The following is an 18,211-nucleotide window of genomic DNA, read 5'->3' as shown; positions in this document are numbered from 1 at the left end:
TTAGAGGTATGTTGCAAGTGCTTCATATAGATGATACAAAAGTAGATCGGGATACTGCATATGTTGCGATGGCTATACATGTATGTTGCAAACGTCTTTTTCAAACGTTTCATCTATTTTTTCTGATATAAGTTGCAAGTATGTTTATCTGGATATGGCATATGTTTCACACATATGTTGTAGGTATTTCATCTGGATGTTGTATATGCTTGCAATGGTTTTCGAGTGTTTTCAGGTGTTTTGCAAGTTTTTCGGATGTATGTTGAAGTGTTTCCATCTACTTCAGACATATGTTGCAAGTGTATCATCTGTATCTTGCAAAAATAGATCAGGTGTTGCACTTGTTGTAACGTGTACGAGAAACAGATGGGGCGCGAATGGTCCCCGTGCGTGGTGTGGTGGCGAGGGCGACGCCCCGGCGGCACAGGCCCGTGTGGACGCGCGAAACGCAGGCGCCGATGGGGGCGTGCTGGCGCTGGCAGTGGAGTGCTAGCGCGAGCACGGGCGTAGAATGAAGGCACGCGCGGAAAACAGTGGAAGTACGGACGTCTGAACGTGGGTGTCCACACTCTCGCACTACCAGTTCACAAGAGACGGAAGATGGAACCTCACAATAATCCTCCGTCACGCTCCCCCGAGTGGTGACTAATAATATCCGACAGTTTCCCTCCACAACTCTCGCGCCATAACGCTGGGTCGTTTTCTGACCCTCCTCCGGCACACGCAGCTGTCGCTATACCCCGGCAGGCGCCACTCCGGGCGGCGTACACGATGTGGCGGCCCCCGGACCCCGGCCCAGACCAACTCATTGGATCGCCCCCAGCCACGGTGATGGTGTCCGCGCCCAGAGCCCCTGGCGGCCGCAGCAGCAGCAGGCCAGCAGCCTCGGAAAGCCGCCGCGCCGTGCGTCTGCGCTCCTTCACTGCGTGCTGGATGCCGCCGGTCGCTAGGCTGTGTGCCTCTCCACGCCCCCGAAATCAAACCCGGCTTTCCGCGCGGTCTCACTGCCGATCCAACCGTACCCGCGCCCGCGCCTTTTCGCGACCCGGCCATGATCCGTCCGTCTCCGTCTCCTCTCTCTCTCTCCTGCAAAGAACGTACGCGTGAAGCAAAGCCTCCCCTTTCCGGATCAATCGATCATCCATCTCCATATTCTATTGACACTTTTTTATGATTGAAGGCTGCATCTGCATATGCTGCTGCTGCTTCTTCCCTTTGTCGTCCCTGTCGTCGTTGCGTACTTTGGATAGCTGGACTTCTTCCCTCCCGCGACCACTTCTGGCTCCCGAGCTTACCTCAATAACTCAGGTCGCCTCGCTTCAACTGTTCAGACAATCGACACCACAGCAACCAAATCTTTTCTTTTCATATGTAGACAGTCACACGCAGAGCTCGGGAGAGAGATATTTCCCTTCTCCATCCATGCACAAACACAACCACTCCGGTAGAGGAGAGAGAAAGAAGCATCAACCGCCGCAGGTTTATACATACAAGCTCGAGAGAGAGCAGCCTTGAGTTTCTACTAGCTAGCTAGCTAGCCGCCATGGGCAACGTGTGCTTCTGCGGCACCACCTCCACGTCTCCTGATCAGCCCGAACCCGACGCCACAGCCAGCAAAGCGCCGCCACATCCACAAGGTGGCCACAAGAGACCGGCGACGCCTCCGAGCAGCCAGCAGGGCAGCAACAGCCAAGAGCCAAGCCCGGGGTCCAACAAGCCCAGACCGAAGGCGAGGCCCAAGGCGGCGGCTACTAAGCCCAACAACCCGTACGACCGGGCTCCGCCGCCGGCACACGCGTCCCGCGGCGTCGGCGGGGCGTCGGCCTTGGCGCCGCGCGTGCTAGACGGCGTGGTGCCGCACCACCCGCGGCTGCGCGTGACGGACAAGTACCACCTCGGGCGGGAGCTGGGGCGGGGCGAGTTCGGCGTCACGCGGCTCGCCACGGACCGCGCCACGCGGGAGCGCCTGGCGTGCAAGTCCATCCCAAAGCGGCGCCTGCGCACGGCGGTGGACGTCGCCGACGTGCGCCGGGAGGTGGCAATCATGGCGTCGCTGCCCGACCACCCGGCGCTCGTGCGCCTGCGGGCCGCCTACGAGGACGCCGACGCCGTGCACCTCGTCATGGAGCTCTGCGACGGCGGGGAGCTGTTCGACCGGATCGTGGCCCGCGGGAGGTACACGGAGCGCGCCGCGGCGGCGGCCGCCAGGACCGTGGCCGAGGTGGTAAGGGCGTGCCACGCGCACGGGGTCATGCACCGGGACCTCAAGCCCGAGAACTTCCTCTACGCGGGCAAGAGCGACGATGCGCAGCTCAAGGCCATCGATTTCGGACTCTCCGTCTTCTTCAAACCAGGTCAGCCTGCTTGCTGATGTTGTCGGTCTGTCTCAAAAAATTCTACTATTCGATATCTTCAGTTCCATAAAGTGTATATCATCCATCACTCCTAATTCAAGTAGCACAAGATCCTTCAAGATCGAACTGTTAGATTTTTTTTGTCAAAATTTTGAGCTTCTAGGCCGGCTGATTATCATATTTCTCGGGGACAGAGAGCATTTTCCTTTTATTTTATTTGCGTCCGTGTGGTTGTCAAATACTCAAATTTGGCCTCTACGATAATCTTAACCTATTTTGGGTTCTTTCACTCGTTCCTTTTGGGTTAAATACTTAGATGGTTGGCGAATGTTCTCTAGTATAGGAAAATGATTATTTTTAAATCTTGTCCAAACATATGCAAAAAAGGGCGCCTTTAATTTTGCCAGTCTTCAAAGAGCTAATAGTCATTCATTTTTTTTAAATAAAACACGTGAAAGTGTGTGATACCGGGACCTTGTTAGGTCGTGGAATTTTTCATTATTGCCAGCGCTACACTCTGTTGCACCGAACTTTGGCACACTTCCTGTGAAAGCTTCGGAGAACTATAGGCAAGAAAGTGTGTTTTCATGAGGAAGAGACTGCAGTGAGGAACAAGTCCTGTCGCCCGTTTTATTTTGTCTTGAATTTGCCGTGCCTGACGTTTATTTCCGCGTGGAAGCGTCCGAGCGGCTAAGGCAACGATCAAGACAGTTGGACAGTGATAGGGATCCAGCTCGTATATTCAGAAAGTTGACAGCATCATCCGATTTTTTTCTAGAAAAAAATAGTGACGAAAAAGTCTACTCTTTGGCTTTTGGGCAAAACGCTATTTTCACCGGATAATGAGGTCAAACACAAACACTAGTTCGTGACTTGGTTCGTGAACGGTGATCACACCTCTACGTGTTCTGTCCATGCATCAGGCATGCATGGTGCCACGCCCTGACCCATGACGCTTACACGAAATTTTGTGGATGCAATGGCAACAACAGGCGAGCGGTTCACGGAGATCGTGGGCAGCCCGTACTACATGGCGCCGGAGGTGCTGCGGCGGAGCTACGGGCCGGAGGTGGACATCTGGAGCGCCGGCGTGATCCTGTACATCCTCCTCTGCGGCGTGCCGCCCTTCTGGGCCGAGACGGAGCAGGGCGTGGCGCGCGCCATCCTCCGCGGCAACCTGGACCTGCAGCGGGAGCCGTGGCCGCGGATCTCCGAGGGCGCCAAGAGCCTCGTCCGCCAGATGCTGCAGATGGACCCCAAGAAGCGACCCACCGCGCAGCAAGTGCTCGGTACGTACGCTACGTGTGTGTGTCCTGTTGCTTGCTCGTCCCTCGTGAACGCCGAATCGCTGATGCTTTGTTGGCGCGGCAGAGCACCCGTGGCTGCAGAACGCGCGGAAGGCGCCCAACGTGCCGCTGGGCGACGTCGTCCGGGCGCGGCTGCAGCAGTTCTCCGCCATGAACAAGTTCAAGAAGAAGGCCATGCGGGTGATCGCGGAGCACCTGTCCGTGGAGGAGGTGGAGGTGATCCGGGACATGTTCGCGCTCATGGACACGGACAAGGACGGCAGGGTGACGCTGGAGGAGCTCAAGGCCGGGCTCAGGAAGGTCGGGTCCAAGCTGGCCGAGCCCGAGATGGAGCTGCTCATGGAGGCCGTAAGCATGACTCTCCTTGATCTCATTGTGCAGTTGACACGGGCCTAGAACATTTCAACCTTAAAGCCCAGAACTGAAAATCAATTCCAGGCCGACGTGAACGGCAACGGGTACCTGGACTACGGCGAGTTCGTGGCGATCACCATACACTTGCAGCGGCTCTCCAACGATGCCCACCTCCGCAAGGCGTTCCTCTTCTTCGACAAGGACAGCAGCGGCTACATCGAGCGCGCCGAGCTGGCCGACGCGCTCGCCGACGATGCGGGGCACACCGACGAGGCCGCGCTCAACAACGTCCTGCAAGAAGTCGACACCAACAAGGTACGTGTCTCGGTGTGTGTCACCTGCAGGCAGCTCAGATCTTACGATGCAATTGCAATCTGAGCTCGGCCCATATGGTCGCAGGATGGGCGGATCAGCTTCGAGGAGTTCGTGGCGATGATGAAGGCCGGGACGGACTGGAGGAAGGCGTCCCGGCAGTACTCGAGGGAGCGCTTTAAGACACTAAGCAACAGCCTCATCAACGACGGGTCGCTCGGCATGGCGCGATGACAACATGACGATGTGTGTGCTTCAGAGACGATCGATGCGATGAGATGCTTTTTTTAATAAGGGGTGAATACTCTATAAAAATTTCTACAACAACACTTAAGCTAAGTTGTTAGATAAATATAAAACAAAACGAGTGTTGCGCTAAACTACTAAAAATACAAGTCATCTGCCAATAATTCTAATTAATTATTATCACTAAGCACTCAAAGGCTAAGTCACTACTCATTACACTAGTTAAGCTAGCTAGAAAACAACTACAGCTAAGAAACTGAGCTACTCAACTAGCTATAACTACCACAAGCTCTACGCAAGGTAAATACACAAAGTAATGTAAAAGAGTGATAGAGAATATATATCGCCGTGGCAAGTGATCAATCAATAAATACCTAAGAATACCAAGGAGATAATAATGACACAATGATTTTTCCTCCAAAGTTCACTTGCTTGCCGACAAGCTAGTCCCCATTGTAGCGATTCACTCTCTTGGTGGCTCACGTGCTAATAGGCAACATACACCTAACCCGCAACCGGGTGCCGCACAACCAACACAAGATAAGGATCACACAAGCCACGTGCAATCCACTAGAGTTGCCTTTCGCGATCTCCCACGGGGAAGGCACAAAAACCCCTCACAAGCTCAACGATCGGAGCCGGCAACAATCACCAACAACCGCTCAACAATTCACCAATCACCGGACCGTCTAGGTGTCGGCAAACACTAAGAGTAACAAGATCTCCATCAGCCCAAATCGTTTAACTAGTGCCACAATGATGAAATCAAGTGTGCAAGTGAGTGGATTGTGTTCGCTCAGCTCCCAAAGGGTGTATGCAGGTGTTAGAAGTGCCAAGAGAGTGGCCAAGGCCCGCCACAAGCTCTATTTATAAGCCCGCAAGAAAATAGAGCCGTTACCCCTTGGAGCAGCTTTCTGCAGGGGCACCGGACACGACAGTGCGCCACCGGACAGAGGGTGGCAGTGCCCCTCCAACGGTCACTCCGTTGGGGTACCGGACAGTGGCGGTGGCACCGCCCTAGGGGTGACGGTGACCACCCAGGCCAACCCACCGAAAACCCCAGCCTCTAGAAAAATTAGGGCGGTGCATCGTCCTTGGCATGGCGGTGCATAGGAGGTGACCAAGCCCTCTTCCCTCAATCTCTGGATAAAAACGGTGGTGGCACCGGACAAGCCTTGGCGGTGCACCGTCGTCCACCTGGCGGTGTACACCGTCACTGACGGTGACCGCCCTCACTTCAACGCTCGAGACAGAGCCTAGTCGGTCATTGCCCTAGGGGTGGTGGTGCACCAGACAGGGGGTGACGGTGCCCCCAGAGGCACCACCTCATCCCTTTCTTCGATTCCTTTGTAAATGTGCCAACACCACAAGTGTTTCACCATCACGTGCAAGTGTATTAGCATTTTCATAATCATTTTTCAAAGGTTAATCACTTCTCACTAGGCCTTAAGTGCAAATGCAAGTAATTCAACACCTAGTGGCATTAGATGATCGAATTGTCCGATAAGAGTTCCTCTCTTAATAGTATGACCATATATCCTAAATGTGATCATCCTCCCTAAGTGTCTTGATCACCAAAACAAAATGGCCCTATAAATATCATCTTTGCCTTCAGTCCAATTTGTTTTTCTCTTTCTTCTTTCCAAGCATGGGCACTTGATCATCATTATGGCCATCACTATCATCATGATCAATATTTCATGTGGCCATCTCCATCTATGAGTGCCACCTAGCTCCAACACTTGGATTGGACCAACCTATCTCAAATTCACACTTAGAGCATATGGTTAGCCCAAATAGGTTTCATCGATTAACCAAAGCAAAACTAGGCTTTCAATACATTACTTCATGGATGGCTGGATGGATATATTTCTTTCTTCAGCTTGTTTGTATATTCATTCCAGAAAGCCTTAACTAATGAACTTTTGGTAGGAATATTTATTGTTAACAAAAGCTGCTGGGGTTTCGGATCAGTGTCTTTGAAGTGAACTCGTGTTGGTTGTAATTATGCGTCGTAGGAAGGAACTATATATAGGTACTGAAAATGTTCTTTGAAAATTCTGATTTTTGCTGATGTTCTGTTTGGATATGGATTGGGTTGTGTCCTCCAGCAGTTTCTCTTCTGTTTCGTATGACGTATCAAGACGATAGAAAAACTACGTTCAATGTATCGTAGTCACATATCTTGCGGTGTGTACTGATCTACTGGAATAGAGACAATAATTTACCCGGGGTCTACCGCCCATTGTTCACCCCTCAAAACGGACAAGAAGGAACACGCGCGATGTTATTTGACGGAGCCGTCCTGAGCGGCATCCGAACATCCAAGCACTAGTAACTCGGGTCCATCCATCAACATATTCTTTTGTGTGGACTACAATTAGGCATTAGATAAGTCCATGTTTCATAAATATAGTTTATGTTTGATATACAACTCTTTTTGTTATTTCTTTTCATGCTTAAGTAAAAAAACTACTTTTATATTTTAGGGAGAAAAATTAGATGACCGTGATAGTTGAGGTTATAAATTAGACCTTTTGCTTTCAAAGGGCTTCATGTTAGAAATGGTATCGACATTTGTTAAAAAAAATAGAAAAAAAAAACTAAATTAGTCCCACCTATGTCTAGATAACCCCAAAACTAACATTTGGTTCAATTTATTCCCTCCAACTATTTAAGTTGGTCTAATTTACACCTTAAAAAGTTTTTTTATTTCTCTATATACAGATCGTATTTTAGTTTCAAATTTTGTGAGATGATAAATGACATCATATTTTGAGTTAGAAAAAATAGAATTTTTCATCATTATGTTTTGTACGATATTGTATCTCTAATGTTAATTCATTACTACATATCCTAAGCTATCAAAATAGTGACAAAAAATTAAGATATATTCCTCTAACCTAACTTATGATGTACCTTATCACGTCACAAAACTTGATATTAAAACTTAACTTATACGTGGAGAAACAAAAATAACAAACCCTATTTTTTCCAACCAAGAAACCTTCCCATTCCCATTACTTTTATAACGGAATTACAGAGTTTGAGGGATAACAGAAAGAAAAGCAGGAAGAGCATAGTTCTACACACCGACATGACTAAAGGACTACTAAAGGCTCTGGCTTAGAGCTAAGGGTAACCAGCAACAGAGAGAACCTACGACCACCAGGGAATAACAGAACATCACCCTTACAAGTTTGTGAAATACCAAAAGCTGGCTTTAACAGCAACCAAACAGATAACGAGACACAAAGTCCAAAAGGCAGTGAAGTTGGTTTTCCATCTCCATGAAGTGACATTCAATCTGAAGGAGCCTCCTAGGCTGGAGCATCGTCTTGTTCATCCGGATCTCCGCCGAGAAGTCGTCCTGCAGCTTCTTGATCTTCCCTCTGGCGCTTCAAGATCCTTTTTGCCACGCGCAGCATCGTGTTGATCCCTTCAATCAACTGCTCTCTGTCCGACGCAGCATAGAGACCTGACCAGTATTTCATAAGCGCACATATATGACAGATAATGTCCAATGGACTTTTGATGACAATTTTGTCGAAACAAGCTTTATTGCGGGATTTCCAAATGGCTGAAACAAATAGCTGAAACTCCTAAAACATGATACTTCCTACCAAAAGGCAACCATCTGTTACACCACCTCCAGCTTTGTTCCAGATTCCTAGGAATGGTATCAGCTCCAAAACACTTAGCCACGATTGCCCAAATTGATTTTGCTACATGGCATTGAAAGAAAAGATGTGAAATATTTTCAAAGTCATCACAGAAGTAACAAGCAGGGTCTCCTTGCCAGTTTCGTTTAAGAAGATTGTCTTTTGTCAATATAGCATCATTCATTAGCAGCCACACAAAAAGTTTGATCTTTGCTAGAATCTTTCCATTCCAAAGCATTTTATGACAAGTCCTAGCATCACTTCTTGTTAAAGCATTGTACATTGATTTTACAGAAAATTTATTGTTCTTTTCTAAAGACCACAACACCGTATCATAATCATTACCAAGGTGAAAGGCTAAAACATCAGACCAAATTTGCTCCCATTGCAATCTAAGATCTCTAGGTAACCGTCTTCGAAAGGTGATTACAATATCACCGTTTGAAAGGACTTAGGATGCCGTTTAGAGGGGGGTGAATAGGCGTTTCTGAAAATTAACACCTTTAAATACGGAAATGATTTAGTAATGGGAGTTTCAAATTAAGAGTAATACCACGCCTCACAAGTTAGCCTACAAGTAAATAAATAATATTAAATAATCATAGGAGCCTAGCACCTGCAACACAAGAGTTAGAACATGGATCAAATAAATTCAGCACTGGGCTCTAATACCGGACGTGTCCGGTAGGTGTCCGGTATACACGTGTTCTGCAGAACAGCCCCAAACTTGCTTCTTTTGATTTCAATCTTTAGACCAACCTATAGGCACCCACTAAAGATAGTGTCACACGCAGATAACCTGCACAAGAGCTAGAGCAACACAAATATCAAATAAAATATGAATTGAGACACGATATTTGTTTTACCGAAGTTCGGACTCGTTCGAATCCTACTCTCCGTTGAGGGGGCTATGGGCGACCCAGCGAAGGTCAGCCCTATAAGGTACCACGAAGGTCACTCTAGCCGAAGTCTTTTCTAACTCATTTTCCTCCTTCCACTAGTTCACTCCAAGGCGGCGGAATAGACCGTTACAAACTTTCTAAGGCATACCATAATCTCTCTGGTGCTCTCCGACGACGCCTAGCCGTCTAGGACCGAAGAGTCCAAGAGTAACAAATGCAAATCACGAGATTGACAATATGCACAAGTGCTCAAGCGGTTGGATTGCTCTCTTTTTGAATTTCTCTCAACCCACTAATGAATTTGGCAATTTGGATCCCACACTCACTAAGAGAGGGTTTGGGAGAGTTGGCAAAGCTCAAAAACGTGCTAGAGGATCAACAGAATCAGCAGCCACCAAAGGTGAAGGCTTGGGGGGTATTTATAGCCCCTTTGAAAAATTAGCCGTTTTCTAGCCGTTGGAATACCGGACACGTCCGGTATAACTTGCACTGCGCCAACGGTAATTGAGTAAAGTATCGTTGTGAGGCGTCGAAACTCCCGACCGTCGAAACTCCCGACCCTCAGCTGATTTGAAAACTAGCCATTCGGCTCTAGCCTGCTATACCGGACGCGTCCGGTATCATACAGGACATGTCCGGTGTGACTAGGCAGTCAACTCTCCAAGTCAATGAAGCGTGAGACGTCGGAACTCCTGACGATTGTCGGAACTCCCGACCGTCGGAACTCCCGACTCACATCGGAACTCCCGACGAACCAACCTGAGAACACCAAGAATTTTGCCGTGGATGGGCAAATACCGGACACGTATGGTATTGCCAGACCAACGACAAACAAGTTAGCTCTTTTGTCTCTCAAACACTCAAAACTCACATGGGTTGGCATGAGCACTTATGAATGATTATCTATCAACATGATGCATCCCTCTTAATAGTACGGCATACCTATTAAACTCAAGATCAAAGAAAAAATGAATTTATACCGCTTGAGTTAATCTCTTTTGAATTGATGCCATGTCTTTCAATCTTCATCGAGTGAGGATGCCAACATGTCGATATTGATATTTTTACTCGAGCATAGCCATCTTGAGCACGTGACTTGATTCTATTCATCAAATATGAATAATCCCAAATGTATCAAGTCACTTCCATCAAACACTCCAATAGTGATTTGATCCTCCACATCAACATGACCATCATAGCTTGATTAGTATCTCAACTAAATGCAAGTACTTCCTTCTTCACCCTAGCTAGGTTCTTCGGCCACCAAGCCGTCGATTGCCCTTCACCCTTGCTTAGTACCTCAAAGCCTTTCCTTGCTATCTTCACCATCTCAAGTCATCAAGTCACATCTTGTGCTGAATCATCCATTCATTTGTATTGTTATCTTTTTCATTTCAATTTAGCAAGCTTTAAATATGAGACCATTTCATATGCAATCCCTCTTGTCTCATTAATTATTTCTTACCGAGCTTGCTTTCACATAGTACATAGAAATCCCACAATAAATAAGCTTTTGCATGAATTCCATTTGCATTGTTGTCTTGTGCTTGAACTAGATTGTTTATACAACAACACATTATTTTGGCTTTCATTAAGTACCTGTGAGATAACCTATTAACTGTCCACACTTAGCAAACGGGTTAGACCTTTAATCATGTTGTCATTCAATCATCCAAAACCCACTAAAAGGCTAGATGCACTTTCAATCTCCCCATTTTTGGTGATTTATGACAACTTGGTTAATGCTTACTGAAGGACATAAACATTTAAATTTTTGGGTTCAATGATTTATGAGAGGCTCCCCCTTAATATGTGCTTATGATTAGAATTCACAAAATGACCTCAAATATCAATTGCACATATTAAAACATATAGGAGACTCTCCCTAAATCATTGCATCCGTGGGGTGCAAGTGTGTGTGACAAAATAAAACCGTGATGCATATGATAAGATATATCATACAAGAATAAATATAAAAACATCACATCAAACATTTTCATTCTAGCATGCATGGTCCTTACGAAAATAAATACAACATATGTATGTCACACATAGCACTCATTACACATTTTCTCAAGTCCACAAGCCACTAATATAATTAAAGATCATGTCTCAAGACATACATAGATAAAGCATAAGTATAAGTCTCATCTCTCACATGATACAATCTATCTCAAACTCAAGATACATCAATGAAGCTCAAAAACTACAGCTGCAGTACATATCCCTAGGTACAAAGATAAGCAAATGAAACAAACATCCTGAAGCTTTAATCAGTCTCTCTCTCCCTTTGTCATCTGTCACCACAAAGGTCCAACAATGACATACTAAGCACAAAGGGGCTACAAGCTGTCTCTAAAAGTTGTGATCACTCATCACCATCTTCATCTCCGTCTCTGCCTTCTCCTTCATCATCTGAGCGTGGAGCACTAGGTGGGCGAGAACCACCCTCACCAGATGGGTCATAGCCACTAGACCCATAGTAGCTAAAGCCGCCTGTGAGGTCACCCCACTAGTCTGAAGCATACTCGTCTACAGCACTAGGATGTGACTGAGTGAGTAGGCACATGAGCCTGTAGCGGTAAAGTGTCAGGGTGCTCTAGTGCCTGCTGCTGCTGCTCCTATCGCTGAAGAAACTCAGCAAACTCTCTTTCGTACCTGGCCTGCTGCTGCTCCTCAGTCTCAGGCTCACTGGCTGCCTCATCTGATAGTAGAGACCTAGGAGGATCAAGCTCAAGTCTAGCATCAATCTGCTTCAGAGTCTGAGTGTCCTTCCTCCTAGCCTCCCTCTTCTTCTGCTGCCTAACCTGTATGTCCCTGCACATCCCAAAGATAGAACTGAAGAATCTATGGATGGGTGAGGGAGGACTGCCACGACATGAAGTAGAACGAGAAGAAGCATGTGGCGGAGGCGAAGCTCTTCCTGCTACTGCACCACCTGTAGGTGCATCTACCTTTGCTGCTGTTGCTCCCCCTGGACCTACTGGAGGTACTCCAATCTTAGGCAGATCTACAACTATCTTCAGGGCCTTATATACCTTGTCATACTCAAAGGTATGCCCTATGACCTGCTCAATCATTTGCATAATGTAGGGAGCAAAACCACAGCCCTTGAGGGGCCTCTCACCCACACTCCTGATCTTTGACCAAATAAAATCAAAAACACTGAATGGTTGTGCATCTAGTGACATCCTATGGAGCAAGTTCCTGGAATAGTCTGCTATGTTCCCCTTGTCTCCACCCTTGCAGTCAATGGTCTTTCTGAACATCCTATCTAGGTATCTATAGGTAGGGTGAAGACCTCGAACCTTCCCCACTACTCCTCTCTCACCTCCTGGTGGGTACATGTAGGCGAGCTGCTCTGGAGGCAACACCTGCTCTGTGTGGACCTGTCTCTCTAAAGATCATCCTCTGAGAAGCCAAGTAGAGCTGCAAAAGCATCATAATCCACACTGTAGCACTGGCCCTCAAGCATCCAGTGCATACGCCTCTCATCCTCCTCAACATACAGAGTGGCATAGAATTGAGCTATCACATCTGTGTTCTAGTCATGCTGGAACTCAAGATGGCAACGGGTACCCGAAACCCGAGTACCCGACGGGTTTTACCCGATAAGGAGGCGGGTATGGAAGACATTTTGCACCCGCGGATACGTTATTGGACAAATTCTTGTACCCATCGGGTATGCGGGTACAGGTGTGGGTGTATACTACCCATACCCGCATACCCGCGGGTAAAAAAAACCCGCATAAATAATATCCAACCTCTGCAATTTTAGCCCATATAAGCATATAGCCCATATTTGGCCCATATAAGCATATGAGTATATATATTCCAGAACTCCCTCAAACCCTAATCCTCATCCTCACTCCACTCCACTAGCCCATATTTCTATTTTGCTGCTCTATTGTTGATTTGTTTTGCTAGAAGCTATTATATTTTGGTGTGTGAACTCGGGTATATTGTCGGGTAAGAATTACCCGTCGGGTGTGGGTATGGAATGAATTTTCTACCCGCCTATGGGTATGGGTAACCCGACAGGTAAGATTTTGATCTGGCGGGTGCAGGTACGGGTGGCCAGTACCCATCGGGTACGTACCCGTTGCCATCTTGAGCTGGAACTCCATGATCTCATATACCCCTGTATGCTCACAAATGGCAATAGCATGATCAATAGAGGACTTCTACAAATCTCTAATGTACTATCAGTCAATCCACTGAGATTTGGCAATCACTGGGTTTCTGGTGAGGATCACACTAGTGTAGAAGTCCATATGAAAGGCTGTCTAAAATCGATGATCAAATTGAATCTTAGGCAAACTCCTTGGATCAATTCTCCTCTCATCTCTAGCTCTTCTGGTCATGCCTTTCCCTCGATAGTCAACTCTAGAAACATAAGAGAGTACACTAGGTGGATGTGTCTCAAATAAGCCATAGCGCATACCCTAACCTGGCTGGTGCTGAACTAGAGGTACTGCCTTCTCCTCATTCTCTTGCTCATCATCTGAGTTACCACCATTAGAACCTCTGTCAGTGCTCTTCCTCTTTCTGTCTCTGGGCTCCACTCTATACTCCTCTATATCTATGTCAGAGGAAGAACTGCTATCTCCCTCTCTGTACTGTGGAGCACCCCTAGTAGCTCTGGAGAGTCTCCTACTGCTGCCCTGCTCCTGCTGACTAAATCTGGGATGCAAGTCCTGCCTTGCCTTCTTGTATTTCTCTAATGCTGGATCATGCCTATGCTTGGATCTGGGCTCCTGTCTTCCACTCATGGCTGCTGCCCTGTATCCAAATGAATTTGCAAAGAATTTTAGATACATGCCCAAGAGATAGCTTATTTTGGTTGAAATATAGAAATAAGATTAATTATCCTATCCTTTGCAATCACCTCAACCAAACTAGGTCACAAGGTTCACAAAACATAATAGACAATTAAACTTAGTCCTAAGAATCAACCACTGAGAAGATCAAAACAAGAGAGCAAAAACTACTCTGCTGCCTCATACCGGACACGTCCGGTATGTAGTATGAGCGGACAGCAACCCTAACCAGGGCCCTTGGCTCAATCTTCAACCAATCCAATCCAAACTCTAGGCATTGCTTCTAGATAGGTAATGTAGCATCTCTACCAAAGGAATTTGACTTTGATGCATTAACCACTTAGATCGGACGGGTTCTAGGATTAGGGTACCTTGAGAGAGAGGATGAAGATGAGATTCAAAATCTAAGTCCCGGAGCCTTCAATCTTGATGCAAACCTCCTCCGATCCAATCTCCCTCTCTTCTTTTTCTTGCTGGAAACACTCGGTCGCCAAATCGATGGAATAGAGGTGTGGCGGCGCTGGCTTGGAGAAGAGAAAAGAGAGAGAGGACCAGTGTTGGGGACCTAATACTGGGGTACCTAATGAGGTGGAGCTAATAACCGTCAAACGTTGATACTTCTGAACAGACAAGAACGCAACTGCACTTCTTGCTCGTACGACTGAAGGTTGGCCGTGCCTCGCCTAGCCCCTGAGGGTTGGCTCCGCCTCACCTGACCCCTGAGAGCTGGCTCTGTCTTGCCAGATGTCTGGGGGCAGACTCTGCCTTGCCCGACGGCTGAGGGCTGGCTCTGCCTCACCCAATGTCTAGGGGCGGGCTCCATCTCGCCCGACGTCCGAGGGCTGGCTCTACCTCGCCCGACGTTCGAGGGCTGGCTCCACCTCGTCTGATGTCTAGGGGTGGGCTCTACCTCACCTGACATCTGAGGGCTGGCTCCACCTCGCTCGATGTCTAGGGGCAGGCTCTGCCTCGCATCGACGTCTGAGGGCTGGCTCTGCCTCGCGTCGATGTCTAGGGGCAGACTCTGCCTCGCCTGACGATCGGGGACTGGCTTCGCCTCGCCCGACGTCTGTGCCCTGCTCCTTCATAATGATGAGCACAGGGTAAGGCAGGACACTCAAGTCAACCATAGTCCTGAGGACCATACTCTGCCCATCTGCAGGAAAGTATCATCATGATATGACTGGACGGGTGCTTTAAGCCCTTCCAGGCATGACAGAGCCTGAACTGTGTTGTAGGCGTCGACTTTTGTCTTATAATGTTGTGGGCGCCGCCATCAGCCCTCGGATGTGGATCCTAACATAAGCATACGACAATGGCTATGGTCTAAGAGGAAACTCATGTCATCTACAGTAAGGAACGTGGGGGCCTCTATGCCATCTGCTCCCCATAGGGTGGTGGCTCGGCGTCCTAGCGTGCCTCGCCGTCCGCTAGAGTAGGATGGGACGTGACCACTTACTGAACGAGGCCAAAGCACGGCCCTATCGAGATCAGCGAACATGCTACCTCTGACATCATCTACCATGTCAGCGGGGTAGACTCAAAGGAAAAGGAAGACCCAGCACCTTCAAAGGACCTTCTCTGCCTCTAGTTTTCGCTCTTTCTCCTGTCTATAATCCTTGCTCCCCCTTGGTCTATAAAAGGAAGGGCAGGACACCCCACTAAGAGGACGGATTGATTCCACATGCCACACATCACATAACACACAGCCAAGCAGCCACCAAGCTCTCGGCATCCTTTCGACCTTTCCATCAGAGACTTGGGATCTGTCCCTCTCTCGACCGTTTGTACCCCCTACAACAAACCTTTCAGTGTTAATAACATGAGCAGCAATAGTAGACTGGACGTAGGGACATTCTGCCTAAACCCGTATAAACCTCATGTCTTTTAGCACACCATCCGGGCCTAACGCGCAACAAATACAAATTTAATAGTTGGTGCTTACTCAAAACACCGACAGTTGGCGCGCTAGGTAGGGGACCTTTATGCGTTCCGACATTAAACATCAGGCCACGGATGACTAGCCATGGAATCAGCTGGGTCCCAGGCACACACGTGAGCTTCGAGAACCTATACTTCATCATCACGGTCGGAGGAGAGTTGGCATTGGCTCACGCCATGATCCAATCTCTCCCCTCCATCGGCCTCAACTACGAGAGGCTTGAGCGCTGGCTCGGTGTCTCCCTAGGAACCCAATAGTCTAGGTAGGACCAGCACCGCCACACCCTTTCTGATGCCAACGACATGGTGTGGTTTTCTGGAGGAGCATCCCTCTCTCTGGAACACCACATACGGAGCGCCCCGACAACACTTCCGTTCAGTCTCCGCAACGCTGCAGCGACCGTTAGCCACTTTGTGGCACGACGCATGGTCCTACCTCCCATGAACAATGAGTTTGTGGGGGTGATCGAACACGTCATGAAATCTCTCCACAACCTCCTCATAGAGGAGCCAGGGTCATCCTCTGGCTCTAACTCTAGTAGGGGGAGCCACCACCCCTCCCGGGAATGCTTCATGATGGGAACCCCCAAGGGACACATCAAAAGCATCCCCGTGGAGGAGGCTACCCCGGTGGGCAACCTCGGTGACAAAACCGAAGTGGAGACAGCCGCCCCACCTCGCATAGGGGTGGAGCAGCTGAAAGCCCGACAGTGGGAGATCAAGGAAGCACGACTCTAGCTTGTGCAGGAATGCACAGAGCTCGATCGGGAGATCGAGCGCCGCGAAGACGGTGGGCGCACACGCGCCATGGCCCATGATGTAAACCGAAGGATCATCACCGACGATGAAGCCCTTCCTCGCTTCACCTGGGTGAGCCAGAACATCACCGCCGCGATGGCCTTGCTCCATGGCCTTCCAGAGGCCACGACGCCCGAGGATCATCAGGCCCACCATGAGATTTGCACGCTGCTCGAGCATGCGGTGGCACAGCAGGCAGGGAGGTCATTGTCTTGGCGACGCGAGCTCCACACCAGCCAGTGCACGCCCTCGGCGCACCTCGCTAGGGTTACATTAGTATATCAGGCACCACAGGGCGGCAGGCAGCGCGCCACAGTTCTAGTACACTAGCATCTCGGAAACAACCATGATGCATGCAGCACCCTCGATGCCCGTAGATGTACCCACAACGATCCGAGAGAGGGAGCCCGCCATGGCTATCATCCTCGTCACGATGGATGCTACGACAGCGGTGAGGACCGGAGCCCAAGCCCTAGCCTGCTGGACCCTTCGGCCTTTGGCCAGCACATCCTCAACGTTGCCTTCCCACCAAGGTACCAACCACCTAACAATATCCTGAAGTACTCTGGGGAAACAAACCCCAGACTTTGGCTCAAAGACTATAGGCTTGCCTGCCAAGCCAGTGGTGTGGATAATGACGACTTCATTATCCGCAACCTTCCATTGTTCTTAGCCGATTCGGCACGAGCATGGTTGGAACACCTACCGTCCAACGCAATCCAGAGTTGGGCGGATATGAGGGAGATCTTTGTGGGAAACTTCCAGGGTACATACAAGTACACTGGGAACCCATGGGACCTCAAAAACTGCTGTCAGAAGGCTGGTGAGACCCTCCACGGGTACATCCGGCGCTTCTCCGGGCAGTGCAACGAGCTACCTAACATCATCGATGCCGACGTCATAGGAGCTTTCCAGTCTAAGACTACCTACGAGTCTTTGGTTCATAAGCTAGGACGCAAGGGCCCGTGAACCACCAAGGAATTCCTGGACATCACCACCAGCCACGCCTCAGGAGAAGAGGCGGTCGGAGCGATCTTCGATCATCTCGAGGGCAAGGCAAGGCGGGATGAGGGTGCCGACGAAAGCACCTCCAGTCGTTCTACCAAAAAAAGAACAAGAAGCAACAGCGTGAGGACTCGCTCGTGGCCGCTGCTAACCACAAGGGTGGTCGGAAGCCCGTGGAGGGCACTCCGAACCACTTTGAAAAATTACTCGAGGGGCCATGCCTGAACCATGCCTTCCCGGTTAAGCATCTGCTCAAGGACTGTAGCCTCATACGGCAGTTCTTGTCTAGAGGCTCCAACAAAGGGGAGCATGGAATGGACCCTGCCCCCACCACAGATGACGCCGAGGAGAAGGACGACGACTTTTTTATGCCGGACGACTGCCTTATGATCTTCAGAGGATCAGTAGCCTATGACTCCAAACGCCGTCAGAAGGTCGCACGCCGCAAGGTCTATACGGCCAAACCGGCCACACCTCCCTATCTCCGGTGGTCAGAGGCCACCATAACCT

General features: G+C 49.0%; 1 protein-coding gene across 1 annotated transcript; it reads left to right on the top strand.

Annotated features, from left to right (window-relative positions):
- The first annotated feature begins 1,188 nt into the window (after positions 1-1,188).
- LOC136521577 (calcium-dependent protein kinase 9-like) lies at positions 1,189-4,610 on the top strand. Its single transcript, XM_066515327.1, has 5 exons — positions 1,189-2,354; positions 3,347-3,643; positions 3,726-4,009; positions 4,100-4,330; positions 4,415-4,610. Exons 1-5 carry the CDS (start codon positions 1,544-1,546, stop codon positions 4,559-4,561), a joined length of 1,770 nt encoding a protein of 589 aa, XP_066371424.1. The 5' UTR covers positions 1,189-1,543; the 3' UTR covers positions 4,562-4,610.
- The last annotated feature ends 13,601 nt before the right edge of the window (positions 4,611-18,211 follow it).

Source organism: Miscanthus floridulus, chromosome 2, assembly GCF_019320115.1.
Source record: "Miscanthus floridulus cultivar M001 chromosome 2, ASM1932011v1, whole genome shotgun sequence".
Taxonomy (NCBI): Eukaryota; Viridiplantae; Streptophyta; class Magnoliopsida; order Poales; family Poaceae; genus Miscanthus; species Miscanthus floridulus.
This window is presented reverse-complemented; position numbering and strand designations above follow the sequence as displayed.

Coding starts and splice junctions, on each gene's coding strand:
- LOC136521577 (XM_066515327.1), top strand. CDS start 1,544: ATGGGCAACGTGTGCTTCTGCGGCACCACCTCCACGTCTCCTGATCAG. Junction 2,355..3,346: donor CTCCGTCTTCTTCAAACCAG/GTCAGCCTGCTT, acceptor TGGCAACAACAG/GCGAGCGGTTCACGGAGATC. Junction 4,331..4,414: donor AAGAAGTCGACACCAACAAG/GTACGTGTCTCG, acceptor ATATGGTCGCAG/GATGGGCGGATCAGCTTCGA.